The sequence below is a fragment of the Panulirus ornatus genome, chromosome 1 (assembly GCF_036320965.1).
Source record: "Panulirus ornatus isolate Po-2019 chromosome 1, ASM3632096v1, whole genome shotgun sequence".
NCBI lineage: Eukaryota > Metazoa > Arthropoda > Malacostraca > Decapoda > Palinuridae > Panulirus > Panulirus ornatus.
The window spans coordinates 95,126,657-95,148,282 of record NC_092224.1 but is presented as its reverse complement, the minus strand read 5'-3'; the positions used below and the strand labels follow the sequence as shown (position 1 = coordinate 95,148,282).

The 21,626-nt window shown below is 43.1% G+C and overlaps 1 protein-coding gene across 3 annotated transcripts in view; it reads right to left on the bottom strand.

Annotated features, from left to right (window-relative positions):
* Nucleotides 1-3,476: 3,476 nt before the first annotated feature.
* Nucleotides 3,477-21,626, bottom strand: part of LOC139751217 (venom carboxylesterase-6-like) — a 60,482-nt gene continuing 42,332 nt past the window's right edge. For all 3 annotated transcript variants that reach the window (XM_071666426.1, XM_071666416.1, XM_071666436.1), the window contains exons 4-10: nucleotides 20,059-20,209; nucleotides 19,642-19,827; nucleotides 16,933-17,126; nucleotides 13,177-13,327; nucleotides 8,632-8,813; nucleotides 7,485-7,635; nucleotides 3,477-3,632 (exon numbers count right to left, since the gene is read on the bottom strand). In XM_071666426.1, the coding sequence (XP_071522527.1) occupies nucleotides 3,493-3,632; nucleotides 7,485-7,635; nucleotides 8,632-8,813; nucleotides 13,177-13,327; nucleotides 16,933-17,126; nucleotides 19,642-19,827; nucleotides 20,059-20,209 (1,155 nt within the window). In that variant the 3' untranslated portion in view covers nucleotides 3,477-3,492. The remainder of the gene's footprint in view (nucleotides 3,633-7,484; nucleotides 7,636-8,631; nucleotides 8,814-13,176; nucleotides 13,328-16,932; nucleotides 17,127-19,641; nucleotides 19,828-20,058; nucleotides 20,210-21,626) is intronic.

Genomic DNA, 21,626 nt, shown 5'->3' with positions numbered 1-21,626 from the left:
CTTTACAAAACTCAGTCACCAGCTTCTGCAGTTTCTTACATGAATCAGCCATCAGCGCTGTATCATCAGCGAACAACAACTGACTCACTTCCCAAGCTCTCTCATCCACAACAGACTGCATACTTGCCCCTCTTTCCAAAACTTGCATTCACCTCCCTAACAACCCCATCCATAAACAAATTAAACAACCATGGAGACATCACACACCCCTGCCGCAAACCTAGATTCACTGAGAACCATATATATATATAAATATAAATTTTGAGTGATCGGGGCCTGAACATGCAGGAGGGTGAAAGGCGTGCAAGGAATAGGGTGAATTGGAACGATGTGGTATACCGGGGTCGACGTGCTGTCGACGTGCTGTCAATGGATTGAACCAGGGCATGTGAAGCGTCTGGGGTAAACCATGGAATGTTGTGTGGGCCTGGATGTGGAAAGGGAGCTGTGGTTTCGGTGCATTATTACATGACAGCTAGAGACTGAATGTGAACGAATGGGGCCTTTGGTGTCTTCCCCTAGCGCTACCTCGCACACATGAGCGGGGAGGGGGTTGTTATTCCATGTGTGGCGAGGTGGCGATGGGAACAAATAAAGGCAGACAGTATGAATTATGTACATGTGTATATATGTATATGTCTGTGTGTGTATATATATATGTGTACATTGAGATGTATAGGTATGTATATTTGCGTGTGTGGACGTGTATGTATATACATGTGTAGGTGGGCGGGTTGGGCCAGTCTTTCGTCTGTTTCCTTGCGCTACCTCGCTAACGCGGGAGACAGCGACAAAGTAAAATAGATAAAAAAAAAAATATATATATATATATATATATATATATATATATATATATATATATATATATATATATATATATATATAGTGCCATTGTACAAAGGCAAAGGGGATAAGAGTGAGTGCTCAAATGACAGAGGTATAAGTTTGTTGAGTCTTCCTGGTAAATTATATGGGAAGGTATTGATTGAGAGGGTGAAGGCATGTACAGAGCATCAGATTGGGGAAGAGAAGTGTGGTTTCAGAAGTGGTAGAGGATGTGTGTATCAGGTGTTTGCTTTGAAGAATGTATGTGAGAAATACTTAGAAAAGCAAATGGATTTGTATGTAGCATTTATGGATCTGGAAAAGGCATATGATAGAGTTGATAGCGATGTTCTGTGGAAGGCATTAAGAATATATGGTGTGGGAGGCAAGTTGTTAGAAGCAGTGAAAAGTTTTTATCGAGGATGTAAGGCATGTGTACGTGTAGGAAGAGAGGAAAGTGATTGGTTCTCAGTGAATGTAGGTTTGCGGCAGGGGTGTGTGATGTCTCCATGGTTGTTTAATTTGTTTATGGATGGAGTTGTTAGGGAGGTGAATGCAAGAGTTTTGGAAAGAGGGGCAAGTATGCAGTCTGTTCTGGATGAGAGAGCTTGGGAAGTGAGTCAGTTGTTCGCTGATGATACAGCGCTGGTGGCTGATTCATGTGAGAAACTGCAGAAGCTGGTGACTGAGTTTGGTAAAGTGTGTGAAAGAAGAAAGTTAAGAGTAAAAGTGAATAAGAGCAAGGTTATTAGGTACAGCAGGGTTGAGGGTCAAGTCAATTGGGAGGTAAGTTTGGAGAAAAACTGGAGGAAGTAAAGTGCTTTAGATATCTGGGAGTGGATCTGGCAGCGGATGGAACTATGGAAGCGGAAGTGAATCGTAGGGTGGGGGAGGGGGCAAAAATTCTGGGAGCCTTGAAAAATGTTTGGAAGTCGAGAACATTATCTCGGAAAGCAAAAATGGGTATGTTTGAAGGAATAGTGGTTCCAACAATGTATATATTTTTTTTTTTATACTTTGTCGCTGTCTCCCGCGTTTGCGAGGTAGCGCAAGGAAACAGACGAAAGAAATGGCCCAACCCACCCCCATACACATGTATATACATACGTCCACACACGCAAATATACATACCTACACAGCTTTCCATGGTTTACCCCAGACGCTTCACATGCCTTGATTCAATCCACTGACAGCACGTCAACCCCGGTATACCACATCGCTCCAATTCACTCTATTCCTTGCCCTCCTTTCACCCTCCTGCATGTTCAGGCCCCGATCACTCAAAATCTTTTTCACTCCATCTTTCCACCTCCAATTTGGTCTCCCTCTTCTCCTCGTTCCCTCCACCTCCGACACATATATCCTCTTGGTCAATCTTTCCTCACTCATCCTCTCCATGTGCCCAAACCACTTCAAAACACCCTCTTCTGCTCTCTCAACCACGCTCTTTTTATTTCCACACATCTCTCTTACCCTTACGTTACTCACTCGATCAAACCACCTCACACCACACATTGTCCTCAAACATCTCATTTCCAGCACATCCATCCTCCTGCGCACAACTCTATCCATAGCCCACGCCTCGCAACCATACAACATTGTTGGAACCACTATTCCCTCAAACATACCCATTTTTGCTTTCCGAGATAATGTTCTCGACTTCCACACATTCTTCAAGGCCCCCAGAATTTTCGCCCCCTCCCCCACCCTATGATCCACTTCCGCTTCCATGGTTCCATCCGCTGCCAGATCCACTCCCAGATATCTAAAACACTTCACTTCCTCCAGTTTTTCTCCATTCAAACTCACCTCCCAATTGACTTGACCCTCAACCCTACTGTACCTAATAACCTTGCTCTTATTCACATTCACTCTTAACTTTCTTCTTCCACACACTTTACCAAACTCAGTCACCAGCTTCTGCAGTTTCTCACATGAATCAGCCACCAGCGCTGTATCTTTGCTTTCTTTCATACTATTCGCCATTTCCCGCATTAGCGAGGTAGCGTTAAGAACAGAGGACTGGACTTGAGGGAATATCCTCACCTGGCCCCCTTCTCTGTTCCTTCTTTTGGAAAAAAAAAAAAAAGGAGAGGGAAGGATATAATAGAATATAATGTATAATATCCCTGGAGATAGGTTAGAAAAAGAATTTCCCACGTATTCCCCGCGTGTCAGAGAAGGCGACAAAAGGGGGCAGGAGCAGGGGGGTGGAAACCCTCCCCTCCTTGTATTTCCAGTTTCTAAAAGGAGAAACAGAAGAAGGAGTCAAGCGGGGAGTGTTCATCCTTCTCGAAGGCTCAGATTGGGGTGTCTGAATTTGTGTGGATGTAACCAAGATGAAAAGATGAGGTATACCGGGGTCGAAGTGCTGTCAATGACCGAGTGTGAACGTATGTGGCATTTTTGTCTGTTTTCCTGGAGCTACCAGAGATAGTATCAAGAAATTAGGAAAAGCCCAAGTTAGACAAGATGCACCAGAGAGCACCTATAATATCTGAGGTGATGGATGACTGCAATAAGTTCTTTGATGAGACTGCGAATGCTGAGAGATGACAGAAGTTTAAGAAGTTGTATGACAGCAGAGAAAATTGAAAAAAAAGAAATAAATATCCTCTGTACTGTCTACAGAGATGAATAGACCAGGAGGTATCCTTCCCCTGTGACTTACCCAGTGGCTGCAAAGTTTACCCACAGTTTGGTCATGACATCCCGCAGGTGAAGGTCCTCCTCTCTCGTCAGTGGAAAGTACTGCAGTGAGGGCCCTCCACTGAAGAGATACAACAAGTCGTCTGCATGGCATACCCCTGTGGAGGGAGGGCTAATTAATCCCAGTGGGTCACTCCTGTGAAGAGAGACCACGTTAGAGACCATGGGTCACCCCTGTGGAAGTAGGATCTAGTTAATCACCATGGGTCACCCCTATGGAGAGAAACCTAGTTCATCACTAAAGGTCTTCCTTATGGATGACCATCTCATTCTTAAACCTCTGTTTAAGAAGAAAAAGAAAATATCTTAATGGGAGAGAATTTCTTTAAAAATTAGCTTATCTCAAAAATTTTTAGAGTTTCTTGTTGGTTTTGATTCCACAAAGAATTATTCTTTGTGTTGAATGTTGTTTTCATATTTCTATTCAAAATCTTTTGAGAATTTCACAAGATACTATGTTTAAGAAGAATTCTAAATAGAAAAATGAAAACATAAAACATGAAGAATGATTCTATGTAAATCTAAAACCAACAAGAAACTCTGAAAGTAATGCATTAAACTAAAAAAAAAAAAAAATATATATATATGTTAACAATGCCTCAAAAACTCGCTATTCAGCAGTCACGTTGGTGTGGATTTAGCAGCGGATGAAACCATGGAAGCGGAAGTGTCAAAAGGTGGGGAAGGGGGCGAAGGTTCTGAGAGCGTTGAAGAATGTGTGGAAGGCAAGAACGTTATCTCGGAGAGCAAAAATGCAGTACACGCTAAACATTTTCTATATTCTTCCTATTACATATATATATATATATATATATATATATATATATATATATATATATATATATATATCTTTTATACATCTCCCACTCAATTGCATTTTTTCCCTGCAAAAATCGTCCAAATGCCTCTCTCTTCTCTTTCACTAATACTCTTACTTCTTCATCCCACCACTCACTACCCTTTCTAATCAACCCACCTCCCACTCTTCTCATGCCACAAGCATCTTTTGCGCAATCCATCACTGATTCCCTAAATACATCCCATTCCTCCCCCACTCCCCTTGCTTCCATTGTTCTCATCTTTTTCCATTCTGTACTCAGTCTCTCCTGGTACTTCCTCACACAGGTCTCCTTCTCAAGTGTATAAAAGAAAGAGACAGGAGGTCAAGAGAAAGGTGCAAGAGGTGAAAAAAAGGGCAAATGAGAGTTGGGGTGAGAGAGTATCATTAAATTTTAGGGAGAATAAAAAGATGTTCTGGAAGGAGGTAAATAAAGTGCGTAAGACAAGGGAGCAAATGGGAACTTCAGTGAAGGGCGCAAATGGGGAGGTGATAAGTAGTGGTGATGTGAGAAGGAGATGGAGTGAGTATTTTGAAGGTTTGTTGAATGTGTTTGATGATAGAGTGGCAGATATAGGGTGTTTTGGTCGAGGTGGTGTGCAAAGTGAGAGGGTTAGGGAAAATGATTTGGTAAACAGAGAAGAGGTAGTGAAAGCTTTGCGGAAGATGAAAGCCGGCAAGGCAGCAGGTTTGGATGGTATTGCAGTGGAATTTATTAAAAAAGGGGGTGACTGTATTGTTGACTGGTTGGTAAGGTTATTTAATGTATGTATGACTCATGGTGAGGTGCCTGAGGATTGGCGGAATGCGTGCATAGTGCCATTGTACAAAGGCAAAGGGGATAAGAGTGAATGCTCAAATTACAGAGGTATAAGTTTGTTGAGTATTCCTGGTAAATTATATGGGAGGGTATTGATTGAGAGGGTGAAGGCATGTACAGAGCATCAGATTGGGGAAGAGCAGTGTGGTTTCAGAAGTGGTAGAGGATGTGTGGATCAGGTGTTTGCTTTGAAGAATGTATGTGAGAAATACTTAGAAAAGCAAATGGATTTGTATGTAGCATTTATGGATCTGGAGAAGGCATATGATAGAGTTGATAGAGATGCTCTGTGGAAGGTATTAAGAATATATGGTGTGGGAGGAAAGTTGTTAGAAGCAGTGAAAAGTTTTTATCGAGGATGTAAGGCATGTGTACGTGTAGGAAGAGAGGAAAGTGATTGGTTCTCAGTGAATGTAGGTTTGCGGCAGGGGTGTGTGATGTCTCCATGGTTGTTTAATTTGTTTATGGATGGGGTTGTTAGGGAGGTAAATGCAAGAGTTTTGGAAAGAGGGGCAAGTATGAAGTCTGTTGGGGATGAGAGAGCTTGGGAAGTGAGTCAGTTGTTGTTCGCTGATGATACAGCGCTGGTGGCTGATTCATGTGAGAAACTGCAGAAGCTGGTGACTGAGTTTGGTAAAGTGTGTGGAAGAAGAAAGTTAAGAGTAAATGTGAATAAGAGCAAGGTTATTAGGTACAGTAGGGTTGAGGGTCAAGTCAATTGGGAGGTGAGTTTGAATGGAGAAAAACTGGAGGAAGTGAAGTGTTTTAGATATCTGGGAGTGGATCTGGCAGCGGATGGAACCATGGAAGCGGAAGTGGATCATAGGGTGGGGGAGGGGGGCGAAAATTCTGGGGGCCTTGAAGAATGTGTGGAAGTCGAGAACATTATCTCGGAAAGCAAAAATGGGTATGTTTGAAGGAATAGTGGTTCCAACAATGTTGTATGGTTGCGAGGCGTGGGCTATGGATAGAGTTGTGCGCAGGAGGATGGATGTGCTGGAAATGAGATGTTTGAGGACAATGTGTGGTGTGAGGTGGTTTGATCGAGTGAGTAACGTAAGGGTAAGAGAGATGTGTGGAAATAAAAAGAGCGTGGTTGAGAGAGCAGAAGAGGGTGTTTTGAAGTGGTTTGGGCACATGGAGAGAATGAGTGAGGAAAGATTGACCAAGAGGATATATGTGTCGGAGGTGGAGGGAACGAGGAGAAGAGGGAGACCAAATTGGAGGTGGAAAGATGGAGTGAAAAAGATTTTGTGTGATCGGGGCCTGAACATGCAGGAGGGTGAAAGGAGGGCAAGGAATAGAGTGAATTGGAGCGATGTGGTATACCGGGGTTGACGTGCTGTCAGTGGATTGAATCAAGGCATGTGAAGCGTCTGGGGTAAACCATGGAAAGCTGTGTAGGTATGTATATTTGCATGTGTGGACGTATGTATATACATGTGTATGGGGGGGGTTGGGCCATTTCTTTCGTCTGTTTCCTTGCGCTACCTCGCAAACGCGGGAGACAGCGACAAAGTATAAAAAAAAAAAAAGATATATATATATATATATATATATATATATATATATATATATATATATATATATATATACCTAGGTGTTAGGATGTATCTAGCTTATAGGGACAAGACTGCAAGTCAAAATGAATTAATGATGCAGACCCAATGATCTTCCTTATAGGTCGCGCTGGCCATAAAACCTAACAAACAGCAATACTGATTAGCAATAATCAATATCAGGTAAAGAAAAACTTGAATTGCCAAATCAGCATCTGAAAACAGGACTGATAATGAGGCGAAATTTACAGACTCAAAACCTAAAGTTAGTCTTTGCCACAAAGCCGAAAATTAACTTAATCACTAATCCGAAAAAATATAACATCAAGAATAACAAAAAAATCACCAGAAAGAATCCAGATCAAGTTGATAAGATAATATTTACCAAGGGGAAAAATCAAGTTAAATATTTTACCAAGATTCAAAATCCAATTCATCTTAACTAGGTCGGTCGACCCAATATCCCGTCAAATTTTAACATGGCTTGAAATCACGTTAAACTTTAACTAGTAAACTAAACATTCATTGAAATTTTAACAAGGCCATAAATCAAGTTGATACTTAAAATACAGAATTAGGTGAAAAAGAAATAATTAGACTCGCAAATCCAGTGAAAGGTCATCAACAGAAGTTAACTGGAAGTTTAACCAATCAATGCATTTTAAATTTTACTTTCAAAACAAAGGCTAAAAATCAACAACAGGGGAAAATGCCCTCCCTAGAGAACTCTCACATTTATCTCTGTCGTCGAAGTCTCCAGCCAAACACCAGAGGGAGTGCTCGCCTCGGTGGACCAACTCGTATGTGTAGGTCGTGGCGGAGGCTTGGGTATGAAGGCGTGTCACCATCTCCTGATCCACGTTGAAGAAGCGATCACTGTACATCTGGAACCTCTTAAGAGATGAATATCGTACGTAGGCGCTTTTAAGGGTTAGTCTTCGTGCCTGCACGAACACTTTAGGGTGGGGGTGGATCTATTTATGCATATTGACCTAAGTGGGTGAATGTCATGCATACACATGCAGCGAGGGATGTTATCATGCAAAGAAACTGCTAAAGATACGTGCTCAAACAACAGAGGGCCATCATCATTCCCTAGTAACTAATCGCCATAATTTATGGTACAAGTTCAAAAGACTTGATCAATGAATATAAATCTAACACAGTAATAAACTACTTATCGGTATAAGCTCAGAGGATTATTTCTTACACAAAATCAATGACACTTGCAATCAAGAAAAATAATTATCATTTTAGCTTCAGTGGGGACACGGTCTATTTACACAGCGAGATTGTATAAAGTCTTAGAATTGTCCTTGATATCTGGAGGTGTTAAAGGTTATGGTGCTGGTGGCAGCTGAGAGGCCAAAAGATTCAACCCACTAACCACTTAAACTTTGGAATCGAAGTAATAAACATAATCAAATGTTATACATGTGTTTATAAGTTGTTGTTTTTTCCCACCATATACTTAGGGCTACCGAAGATCAAATCTTATTACAAAGTCTTGAATTATTCTAACAAGGTGTCTAGGATGGCTGGTAGAGTTGCTCGAGTGAAACACGTCAAGTTGCGAAGTTCGATTCTGTCCAAACCAGCCATGCATGGCGAACAGAAATCCACGCCAGTTACGTCAGGTCATGCTGAGACCAGCAAAGGTAGTTTCTAACATTACAAGTCAAGTCATATCGAAATCGGTCTAGTTCTCATACCAAACCTAGTCAAATCAAAACCAGTTAAGTTGTCGTACCGGAACGGGCTAAGTTACGTCTTATCGAAACCAGCTAAGACGTTGAAACCGACTATCAGATTACACTGGGTTCACGCGAAACCAAGTGAATTCCTGTCGCCACCAAGCTAGTTAGGCCGTCGCATCTCACCTGAGATATGAGATTAGCGTTTTCCTTCCGCAGGCCATTGATGCCTCCTAGGTAATAATGGAAGGCTCGCGTGGCCAGGTCCAGCGGGTCCCCGTCGCCCATTCCGAACTCCAGGGACGTCACCCCGAACACAGAGAAGTTCTCCAGAAACGCCAGCTTGACCGACTGATTGGCGAAGATGTCTGGTGAGGAATAGAGTCGGTCATGTTAGGTCGTGGGGTTTCAATTCAATTTTGGGGGGAAGACTTCAAGTCTTGTTAAGGCACCAATAATTTCTTAAATCCCCTTTTCTAACAGAACTCACAAACATACCCATTAAATACTGATATAAAACATAAGTTAGACACACATTAAGCTCATCACTAAACAAGGAATTCGTGATAAACTTACATAAAATCCACCCAGAAACAACTGCTCGCCCACCCTTCAAAAGTTTGAAGACCTCTCGCACTACATAACCCCAAGAATTGATAAAACTGGGTTTTAAAACACGGCAGACCGGCTGAAGAAATCTTAAACCAACGTATTCAATATCATTCAGTGGAAGTGTAGAGGTCTTATGAATAAGCAAGCACAACTATAACTGTTGCTTGCATTATATAGGCCATCCGTTATTTGTCAACAAGAGACCAATCTGAACAGCACAGTCGAAGATTGTGTTGTTGTTTTAGATAACTATCACCCGTATAGAAGATCATGGCATAGTCATTTATGTACACCAAAGCTTACCCCATACAGGAGTCACTTTAAATTCTACTCTAGAAGCTGTCGCATGGACAGCAAAATTTAATAACACGTACCTGACCATTTGTTCAATTTACTGCCCGGATTCCAATGCACTTGATGAGTTTACTTTGCTTTCTTTGTCAATTACCCCACAACAAAACTAATTCTTGGAGACTTTAACGCTCATCATCATCAGTGGGGAAGTATACAGGCAGACTCTCGCGAGAAACAAATGGTAAATTATATTATCAATTCTAATCTCGCTCTTCTGAACGATGGTAGTGGAACTCGTGTAGATGATCGGACAGGAAACATCTCAGCCATCGACTTATCTTTGTCAGATATACTAAATGATATCACCTGGGGTACTTATGACGACTCCCTATCTTTCTTATACATGCCACAATGTTATCAGATCGTCTCCGTTTAGATTTGATTATAAGAAAGCAGATTGGGAGTCATTCTCAACACAAGTCCTCTTAGATATATCCGGAGATGATATTGACTCAAAGGTCAATAGTGTACCTAGTACCATCCTCAGGGCTGCTGAGGCCTCTATTCCTAAGATGCCTACAATATCCACAAACCACAGAGTTCCTTGGTGGACACCAGACTGCCTAAATGTGAGCGCAATAGGAGATATACGATTGTCGACAAAGAGCCTCAGATAACAACTTCATTGCATATAAACAAGCGAGGGCTCAGGCAAGGAGAACAATAAGACAAGCCAAAATAGACTCCTGGCGAGGCTATGTTTCAACTGTCAATAAGGACACGCCCAGCCCAGCAGTCAGGTCTGGTCCACAATTAAGAAAATAATAAGAAAATACAAACAACCTTCCATCCCCCAACCTTACCACACAAGACGGCACTATAGACGACCCAGTTGACACAGCCAACACTAACTATCGCCAGGAGATTCTCAGACATAAGTAGCTTGGCCAATTACGATCGACGGTTTTTATACCACAAACGTCAGGGCGAGCAGACACTGATTGACTTTGCCACAGAAGATGACAATATACCATATAATAATACCTTTACCCTTAAGGAATTACTTCTTGTCCTGAAATTCTGTAAAGGTTCCAGCCCGGAACCCAAGGGGACAACCTACGACATGATCCAGCATCTTAGTCAGGCCAATCTGTTAGCATTGTACAATGAGATATGGACGTCTCGAACGTTTCCAAACTCATAACACTTTGCGCGCATCCTCTCCATCCCAAAAGGTTGTGGACGCCTTACGAACATCAATTCGTTTCGACCTATTGCATTGACGAGCTGCATTTGTAAGGCCATGGAAAGAATGGTTTATAAAAGGCTTATTTTTTTTTATTATCAAAATCGCAGAACTTATTGAATGATCAACAGTGCGCATTCCGTAAACACAGAAGCACGATGGATCATTTAATAGATTTAGAACATAACATTTTAGATACTTTTATAAAGAAAGATATTTTATTTGCATTTTTTTAGATATGGAAAAAGCCTTTGATATGGCATGGCGAAACGGAATCTTAAGCAAACTTTATGCTATTGGTTTAAAAGGTTCTTTACCTTTGTTAAAAACTTTCTACACGACAGAACATTCGCTGTCAAGACCGCTGCATCTAACATAATATCGGACATATTTATCCAGGAAAATGGGGTGTCGCAAGGCGGCGTTCTGAGCCCATTACTTAATATTATGATGAATGATATTCTTTCTCCAGCTTCCGTCCCTCTAAACCTTAAATACACACTTTATGTTGATGATTGTGCAATATGGCACTTCCTCGCCTAATGCACAATTTTAGGCTGAGCGGGTTCTAGTTACGCTTTGATCCGTTCAACGTTGTGCGATACAGTGGGGATTTGATTTTTCACCAGCTAAAAGTGTCGCGGTTGTTTTTACCCGTAAAAATAAAATCCCGAATTTGCAGCTAAAATTTAGACAATAACCCGATTCCCTTTTTCTATAACATAAGATTTCTTGGGTTAAACTCTGACCGAAGATGAAATTGGAAAAAGCACATAGATTATTCGATTATGAATTGTAATAAAAGGTTAAATAACCTTAAGTATCTCTCGGGTTCATTTTGGGAAGCCGACAGAAAATCTTGATTAATGTTGTACCGAGTCTCAGGTGTATGCTTCGGTGAATATGACTATATCCTGAGAAGGTTGGATGTGCTACTGAATAAATGCCTGCCAATGTGTCTTGGAGCTCTGTCATGTACCAGGGTTCCGCGACTGGAAGTAGAGGCAAATGTACCTCCTCTCCGGCCGTTTCGAGACGAATTAACGTTAATGTGAGGGAGTGTGATGGCCAGGAGAAATGATGGCCAGGAGAAGAAATACCATTGCCTGTAGTCTGGCACAACAATACGAACAGTTCGTCGACAGAGGCGTCAGGCCCCTGGCCCTCAGAATACACTTCCTCAGTCAGAACTCTGGTCTGAAAGTGCAAGAAGTGGACACGCTGGTCAGAAATAAACTAACCCCTTGGGAGCAGTCAAGAGTAAAAATTAAAACCAACTGGCTCCCTGCGACGAAAAGGAACGTGACGGAGAGTGAGGTACACCAGCAATTCCGTTACGTCATTATGGATTATTTATCATATGTCCACCTCTGCACAGATGGCTCCAAGACAGGTAAATGTGTGGATGCAAGTGTGTGGTCGAATGAATGTTTTCTTGGGTATAGGCTACCGAACCATGCAAGTGTTTTCTGTGCGGAATTATTTGCTGTTGACAAGGCCATAGATTATATAATTAATTCAATTCATATCAAGATCAGTGATTTTTTACCGATTCGTTGTCAGCTCTTAAAAGCTATAAACTCGGGTTATACTGAGTCAAGTGAAATTCAGGACAACATCATTAACAAATCAAACTCGTGTAATATAGATATCATCTTGATTTGGGTGGCTGGCGGGTCACTGCAACATTTACGGCAACAATGACCAGGCAGACCGGTTGGCTAAGTCGACCTCAGGACTCGAGGAGGTCGTTCTGCCTTTTCCTGGGAAAGAATTCAATATTTCTTCTGTGGTAGAGTCAGTGGACCAGCCTGACAATACCATGAAAATACAAACCACAAGTAGCGGACTGGACGACCTCGTACAGGAAGAATACAAGAGAGGAAGTCGTCCTGGCCCGTCTACGTCTCACCTACAACCATAGATGAACAGAAACTTCCCAGCAAGATGTGAAACCTGCCGAACCAATTTAACAATAGACCACCACCTCACACAATGTACAAAATATCAAAACAGGAAGAGGCTGATAATCGCTTTCAAAAACAAGAAAACAAACTTCACCATTTACAATCTTCTTGGTGATGATAAGAACATAATTAACAAACTGATTATCATTCTCAAAGAAACGGAAATAATCAAGATGACATAAGGTGGTTCGTTGGTTCGACTCTGTGCCGGAGCTGGCCTCGGGGTGTGGCTGCTTTCGCTCTGGGCTGGCTGTGTGGTGTGCGAAGCCATTTGCTCATTATGCTGCTGGCCCGGATCACAGAAAGTCCAGGGAGCCTCGTAAGTTAGTACGCACTGTCCCAAGTGTCGTGTGTATGCAGGATGGACAAAGTATACATGGCTGTGGACCGAAGGCCAGCAGCCCAAGTGTGGGTGAGGAAGGAAGGAAAAAGACATCTACCTGGATCAAAGGACTTAAACAACCACTGAAGTGCTGGCTCATTTGTACACAGCCGTCACTAACCCCCATCCAAACACCTGATATCCAGGTGGGTCTTACTTCCCTGGTCGGTGGCTGACTGACACCTACCACCGGAGGCGGGAAAGAGAACGTAGAGGTGTTCCTGCCTCACCTATGGTGATCACGGCTCCTTCATGAGCCGTAGTGCCGGAGATGATGGGCACCTTGCGCTGCCGCCCCTCCTTCATGAGCACCGTTGGCTCAGCTGGCAGGTACTCCCCATCCACCCGCGGAGCCAGCAGGACCGGGCTTGTCATGAACACCTGCCGGACGAAAATAGTTGGCTGTTAATACCTGCCGGACGAAAGGGTGGAGTATGAACACCATATGGTAGAGGATGTGTGGATCAGGTGTTTGCTTTGAAGAATGTATGTGAGAAATACTTAGAAAAGCAAATGGATTTGTATGTAGCATTTATGGATCTGGAGAAGGCATATTATAAGAGTTGATAGAGATGCTCTGTGGAAGGTATTAAGAACATATGGTGTGGGAGGCAAGTTGTTAGAAGCAGTGAAAAGTTCTTATAAAGGACGTAAGGCATGTGTAAGAGTAGGAAGAGAGGAAAGTGATTGGTTCTCAGTGAATGTCGGTTTGCGGCAGGGGTGCCTGATGTCTCCATGGTTGTTTGATTTGTTTATGGATGGGGTTGTTAGGGAAGTGAATGCAAGGGTTTTGGAGAGACAGGCAAGTATGCAGTCTGTTTTGGATGAAAGGGCTTGGGAAGTGAGTCAGTTGTAGTTCGCTGATGATACGGCGCTGGTGGCTGATTCGGGTGAGAAACTGCAGAAGTTGGTGACGGAGATAGGTAAAGTGTGTGAAAGACGAAAGCTTATAAATGTAAATAAGAGCAAGGTTATTAGGTACACTAGGGTTGAGGTACGAGATCAGTGGAGGTAAATTTGAATGGAGAAAAACTGGAGGAAGTGAAGTGTTTTAGATATCTGGGAGTGGATTTGGCAGCGGATGGAACCTGGAAGCGGAAGTGGGTCACAGGTGGGGGAGGGGGCGAAAGTTCTGGGAGCGTTGAAAAATGTGTGGAGGGCGTGAACATTATCTCGGAAAGTAGGAGTGGGTGTGTTTGGGGGAATAGTGGTTCCAGCAATGTTATATGGTTGCGAGGCGTGGGCTATAGAAAGGGTTGTGCGGAGGAGGGTGGATGTGTTGGAAATGAGATGTCTTAGGACAATATGTGGTGTGAGGTGGTTTGATCGAGTAAGTAATAAAAGGGTAAGAGAGATGTGTGGTAATAAAAAGAGTGTGGTTGAGAGAGCAGAAGAGGGTGTATTGAAATGGGTTGGTCACATGGAGAGAATGAGTGAGGAAAGATTGACAAAGAGGATACATGTGTCAGAGGTAGAGGGAACGAGGAGAAGTGGGAGACCAAATTGGAGGTGGAAAGATGGAGTTAAAAAGATTTTCAGCGATCGGGGCCTGAACATGCTTCAGAGTGAAAGGCGTGTAAGGAATAGAGTGAATTGGAACGTGATATAACGGGATCGACGTACTGTCAATGGATTCAACCAGGGCATGTGAAGCGTCTGGGGTAAACCATGGAAAGTTTTGTGGGGCCTGGATGTGGAAAGGGAGCTGTGGTTTCGGTGCATTATACATGACAGCTGGAGACTGAGTGTGAACGAATGTGGCCTTTGTTGCCTTTTTCCTGACGCTACCTCGCACGCGTGCGGGGGGAGGGGGTTGTCGTTTGATGTGAGGTGGGGTGGCGACAATATATATATGTATATATTTTTTTTTTATTATTAATTTCATTTTGCTTTGTCGCTGTCTCCCGCGTTTGCGAGGTAGCGCAAGGAAACAGACGAAAGAAGTGGCCAAACCCACCCCCATACACATGTATATTCACACACGTCCACACACGCAAATATACATACCTATACATCTCAATGTACACATATATATACACACACAGACACATACATATATACCCATGCACACATTTTACACTGTCTGCCTTTATTCATTCCCATCGCCACCTCGCCACACATGGAATACCATCCCCCTCCCCCCTCACGTGTGCGGGGTAGCACTAGGAAAAGACAACAAAGGCCTCATTCGTTCACACTCAGACTCTAGCTGTCATGCAATAATGCCCGAAACCACAGCTCCCTTTCCACATCCAGGTTTGCGGCAGGGGTGTGTGATGTCTCCATGGTTGTTTAATTTGTTTATGGATGGGGTTGTTAGGGAGGTGAATGCAAGAGTTTTGGAAAGAGGGGCAAGTATGAAGTCTGTTGGGGATGAGAAAGCTTGGGAAGTGAGTCAGTTGTTGTTCGCTGATGATACAGCGCTGGTGGCTGATTCATGTGAGAAACTGCAGAAGCTGGTGACTGAGTTTGGTAAAGTGTGTGAAAGAAGAAAGTTAATAGTAAATGTGAATAAGAGCAAGGTTATTAGGTACAGTAGGGTTGAGGGTCAAGTCAATTGGGAGGTAAGTTTGAATGGAGAAAAACTGGAGGAAGTAAAGTGTTTTAGATATCTGGGAGTGGATCTGGCAGCGGATGGAACCATGGAAGCGGAAGTGGATCATAGGGTGGGGGAGGGGGCGAAAATCCTGGGAGCCTTGAAGAATGTGTGGAAGTCGAGAACATTATCTCGGAAAGCAAAAATGGGTATGTTTGAAGGAATAGTGGTTCCAACAAAGTTGTATGGTTGCGAGGCGTGGGCTATGGATAGAGTTGTGCGCAGGAGGATGGATGTGCTGGAAATGAGATGTTTGAGGACAATGTGTGGTGTGAGGTGGTTTGATCGAGTAAGTAACGTAAGGGTAAGAGAGATGTGTGGAAATAAAAAGAGCGTGGTTGAGAGAGCAGAAGAGGGTGTTTTGAAATGGTTTGGGCACATGGAGAGAATGAGTGAGGAAAGATTGACCAAGAGGATATATGTGTCGGAGGTGGAGGGAACGAGGAGAAGTGGGAGACCAAATTGGAGGTGGAAAGATGGAGTGAAAAAGATTTTGTGTGATCGGGGCCTGAACATGGAGGAGGGTGAAAGGAGGGCAAGGAATAGAGTGAATTGGATCGATGTGGTATACCGAGGTTGACCTGCTGTCAGTGGATTGAATCAGGGCATGTGAAGCGTCTGGGGTAAACCATGGAAAGCTGTGTAGGTATGTATATTTGCGTGTGTGGACGTATGTATATACATGTGTGGGGGTGGGTTGGGCCATCTCTTTCGTCTGTTTCCTTGCGCTACCTCGCAAACGCGGGAGACAGCGACAAAGCAAAAAAAAAAAAAAAAAAAAAAATATATATATATATAATTACCATAATCAACAGATATTAAGGATAGTAAGTCACCATACTCCAGGGGTCATCACCATACTCCAGGGGTCATCACCATACTCCAGGGGTCATCACCATACTGCAGGGGTCATCATCATACTCCAGGGGTCATCACCATACTCCAGGGGTCATCATCATACTGCAGGGGTCCAGGGGTCATCACCATACTCCAGGGGTTATCACCATACTCCAGGGGTCATTATCACACTCCAGGGGTCATCACCATACTCCAGGGGTCATTATCATACTCCAGGGGTCATCACCATACGCCAGGGGTCATTATCATACACCAGGGGTCATCACCATACGCCAGGGGTCATTATCATACTCCAGGGGTCATTATCATACACTAGGGGTCATCACCATACTCCCGCCAACAACACTGTATCACCTGCACTCCTGCCATTAACTCACCATCATCAGCATAACACAATGACATCATTTCGGAGTCCTTAGGACTCACGATAGCCACCATAGGACTAACTATAGTCACCACACATACACACACACACACACACACACACACACACCACACACACACACACACACAGGCGAAGACCACGACTCACGGCGAAGTCCACTATCATGCCGACCAAGGCCCCTGGGTCGACCTTCTGGAGACACAGGAGGAGGATGTGGCTGCCCAAGTGTGTGGGGCAGCCCATGGACCAGCCCACGTATTCCGCTACCTCCTTGAAGGCTCCGCCGTACGCCCAGGGGCTAAGGGCTGTCCCCGACTGCATGATGGCTCGGGAGAAGAGACCTGAGGGAGAAAGAGAGCGAGTCATAAGACCGTGGAAGGAGGCTGAGAGAGAGAGGCATGTATTTCAACCCCAGATTCATCATGAAAAAATACTGCTTTTTATAGAGGTTTCCGAGCAACTCTATTACCCCTCACAATAATACCAAAACTGCCAGTATTGTTCTGAGAACATTTTAGCCAAAAAAACTTTTTGTTTTAGAGTTGAAATGTGATATAACGAAACGCTTCTGTACTTGAAGTAATCACACACGAACCGAGTAATTAAAGAATATTAATTAATTACCTATTCAGAAGTCTTGATTTACCCTAGTCTATTTTCAACCCGAAATTCGAATTCATGAAAAATACTCCATATAAAGAGGTTTTCAAGCTACTCTATTACCCTCACAAAAATACGAAAAATTCCAGGTAATAGTTCAGAAAATTTCTTTAGTCCAAAAAGCTTTTTGTTTTGAAACTGATTTATGACATAATGAAACGCTTTTGTGCTTAAAATAATCACAGGAAATATACTACTTCCTAAATCAGACGGGACACCCAATAAATACGCGCAGAATAATCACAGAATCTTCGAAAGGACTAATAACTGGTTACTTATTTGGAGGCCTTGATGTTCCCTAACAGATACTCCAACCCTAAATTTGAATTCAATATGAAAATACTCTTCATACTGAGGTTTGAAGAAAATCTATTACCCTCATCAAAACATTCATAATTGCAGGGAATTTTTATGCCCAGAAACTTTTTTGGTTTATAACTGAAATATGACATAATGAAACGCCTCTACATTTGAAGTTATGTCGGTAAATATTTCATAATGCATCTCTCATCAGACAGATACCCAATATTCACGACAGAATAATCACAGAATCTTCTAAAGGAGTAACCATTAATTACTTATTTACAGGCCTTAATATCCCCCATCATATATTTCAACCTTTTTATTTTGTTTGTTTTCATGTTGAGGACTCCAGTCACGGACAAAACCCCACATCAAGGCCAGGCCTTAACTGAAATATAGAGAGCATTATGAAATGGGAAAAAAAGACAAGGGAAAGTATTTACGAATTTTGGAGGAAGTGAAAAACCTGTCTTTTGAAATGTGCCACATCATAGTTATTGGGAAAAACATGAGAAGGTATAGAGTTCCAAAGCTTCGACGTGTTGGGAAAGAAGTATCAAAACGGCCCACCCTTGAGATGCTGATGACAAACAATAATCATGTGACGCAGCAGCTTGCCGAGTACTGAGTGGCCTAGCTAGTGGCATGGGCACACAAGCAGCCACTCTCGGGACCAAAAACCAAAGTAATGCCTATAGAAGAGGGAAAGTGAACCAAAATCGCGGCGTAAGACAAGGGAGTTAAGTTTGGAAGTTCGCCTGGGACAGTTTATGAGTAGGACCGCTTTCGACTCAACTCTTTCTCTCCTCACTATCATGTAACCATCAAGACAAAAGAGGGGACATCTCATGTCTTTAACAAGCTTTGTTTCCACAACTCCCAACAATATCAAGCCCTCTTTCCCCCCCTTATACGATCCTTGAAATTCAGCTCTTTAACAATTATCAATCTATTATCATTTATATACATTCGTCCTCACAGTTTGACATTATCATCTCTTTAACAGTACTGCCCTCTCTGCGGTACCGAGAGGGTTGCTTCGTCCTCTTGCCTCGTTTGGTTTCCAGTCTTTATCCTCAGACTGTATACATACTCTGCTCGTCTCCCTCGCTCCTTTGGAATTATTACATCTGAGGAATACCCCCTCTGTATTCCACCTTGTCTTAAAGTTTCTTAGCTTTCCTAAGTACCTCTTGACTAGACGACTGCAGGTCGAACCTAACCATACCTGTTCACCCCCTAACACCTTGACTATAAAAGAAAATTGAGAAAGATAGTTCCATAGCCTACAGCAATCTCTTAATAGGCATTTCTCACTGCTTCCTTCTTTCCTTTTATATCTGGTGTATGATGTCCTTTGAAGTCAATCACGGTGAGCGATTAATTTCTATCTAAACCTCCTGCTTCGAAATCTTCCTCATTTTGGTGCCTCTCTCTTTTCAACTAGCTCCTTCAGTGTTGAAGTGCTAACTCCCTGCGTCTTTGACTTTCTCTGAAATCTCTCTTGTAGCTAACAGGCACTGCTCAACAAGCACAGATTTCCTCGACTGCACCATACCTAAGAGTGCGTGTCATTCTTTCCACAGCCTCGCTTAATTTCCTGCATATCTCTGTGAATCAATCTTCGGGTTCTGTGTCTGTTGTCTATTGATCAGCTGCCGAGATCACTTCTTACGCCTACCAATCGTCTGAGTGAGTTTCAGTCCTGTCCTCCAAATAAACAACTGCTAATGTTGCTCCTTTTTCTCCTCTTTGCTATCTAATCTATTGACAATAGATTCTGTATATGTTTCAGTCCCTTCCTTAACCTTACTAAACAGCCACTACGACATCTAGAACATCTAATAAATCTATGTGTGCGAGTCTGTGTAAGGCATCCCTGCCTCCACTGACCTTCTGTCATGGGCGAGAGCATGTGATAGTGGATGGAGGCGCTGCCAGCACTCTCCCCGAAGACTGTCACCTTCTTCGGGTCTCCACCAAAATGGCCGATGTTTCTCTGCACCCAGCGAAGAGCTATAGTCTGGTCCAGCAACCCAAAGTTGCCAGGGATGACGCTATCCTCCGTGGACAGGAAGCCTGATTCCAGTGGATAGAAAATAGATCATTAATAGATGTTAGATTATGAAAAAGGATAAATAGGCCAACAGATGTTTGGCTAATTGAGATTTGAAATGACGCTATACATTAGTGTCTTGTACCTTCTTCCTCCATAAACCTCGATATCTTATCACGAACTTTTGATACTTTGTCAATGTGTCCAGGTAAACTGGCTCTACCTTACATACACCAGCAGGAGCCAGGGCTTACCCAGAATGCCCAGGCGGTACTGCAGCACCACCAACACAACCTCGTGGTTCAGCAGGGCGTAAGGACTGTAGTCGCTGGCACTGCCGCAGAAGAAGGCGCCGCCGTGGATGAAGACCATGACAGGGAGGTCTTGTCCTCTGCTGCCAGGCTCCTGCAACACGAAGCTCACTCTTAATATCGACAAAACTGATAAGAGATAACCATTTTTTTTCTAGAAGTCTCCTTACTAAATAGTAATGAATACAATACTCATATCACACCAATCCAGCCCCCCACTTATGAATCTCTCCTGACCCATTCCAGTGAAATCCCTCCTCCCAAAGAACACATAAACATACGCATGAGACACTACTCAAAAAATAGCCACACATCAACCTCATCTCTAAACAAGAAAGTCGAGAAAGACCTTCACAAAAGCCATCCAAAAAGAACCGTCAACTCACCCTTCACTCCCACTGAAAAAAGCAATACAAATTAAGCCCTTCAAGAACTCTCTTGCTACAGGTCTGACAACATATGAAGCTTTCACATCAAACACTTCAGCCAATTTGCAGTCCAAGCAATTGTAGAGATCTTCGACCACACTTGGCTACACAGCAAAATCTCTTACATCTGCAAATTTGCCATCATAACATCTATCCTACAATCCCCCCAAAACCACTAAACTCTCCCCAATTCCTACCAACCTTTATCAATTCTATCTCCCGTATCTAAACTCTGCGAAAACTGATCTACAACAGAATCAAACAAAACATCCCACTCTCACCCACACAACACGGTTTCAGACCTACCACTCCACCACCACGCTACATGCTGACCTTACACAACATAACCTAGATGGCCTCAAGCAACCATAGCCCCCCCCCCCCCCACTCCCGCACAGGAGTAGTGGCACTACACATCCTCCCGCCACAAAAGTGACAAAAAGTGGTTGACCATATTCATAGCCAGCTGCCATGGCATTGTCACTTACAGTGGCCTCACTTCTAAACCACTCACACGAGCAGTTCCTTCTCCAACTCTTTTCAGTCTCTTCCTACACAATCTCCCATTACCTCAGCTAAGCCATAACATGAAGGTCTTCTCATGTGCAGACGACCTCGCAGTCACATCACCACAACCCTGGCATCACAGTAGCAACCTCAAACATACAGCACTACATTACACAACTGGAACAATGGCTCACCAAGAACAAAATGTCTCCATCTCCGCAAGTCCTCAATCACTCTTTTAACCCTAGACAGAAACGAGCCTAGCTCATCCTCCGGTGACCTTAAATGGACACTCATTCCCATTTAAGAAAACACCAACCATTTCAAGCATCACATCCTCTAAAGGCATGACATTCACTCCCAAAACCAATAACATCACAGATTAAATGCCCTCAGAACACTAACCGGCACCAGATCTGGACAAGAATCATTCAACATCCTTTACAAACAAATCATCCGCTCCACTTTAAACTATGCCTCACCTGCCTAGTCTTACACCCTCTCAAAAGCAGAAATAAAAAAAAAAAAAAGCTGTAAACCAAACAGAATAATAAAGAACTCGAAACAATCACTAGC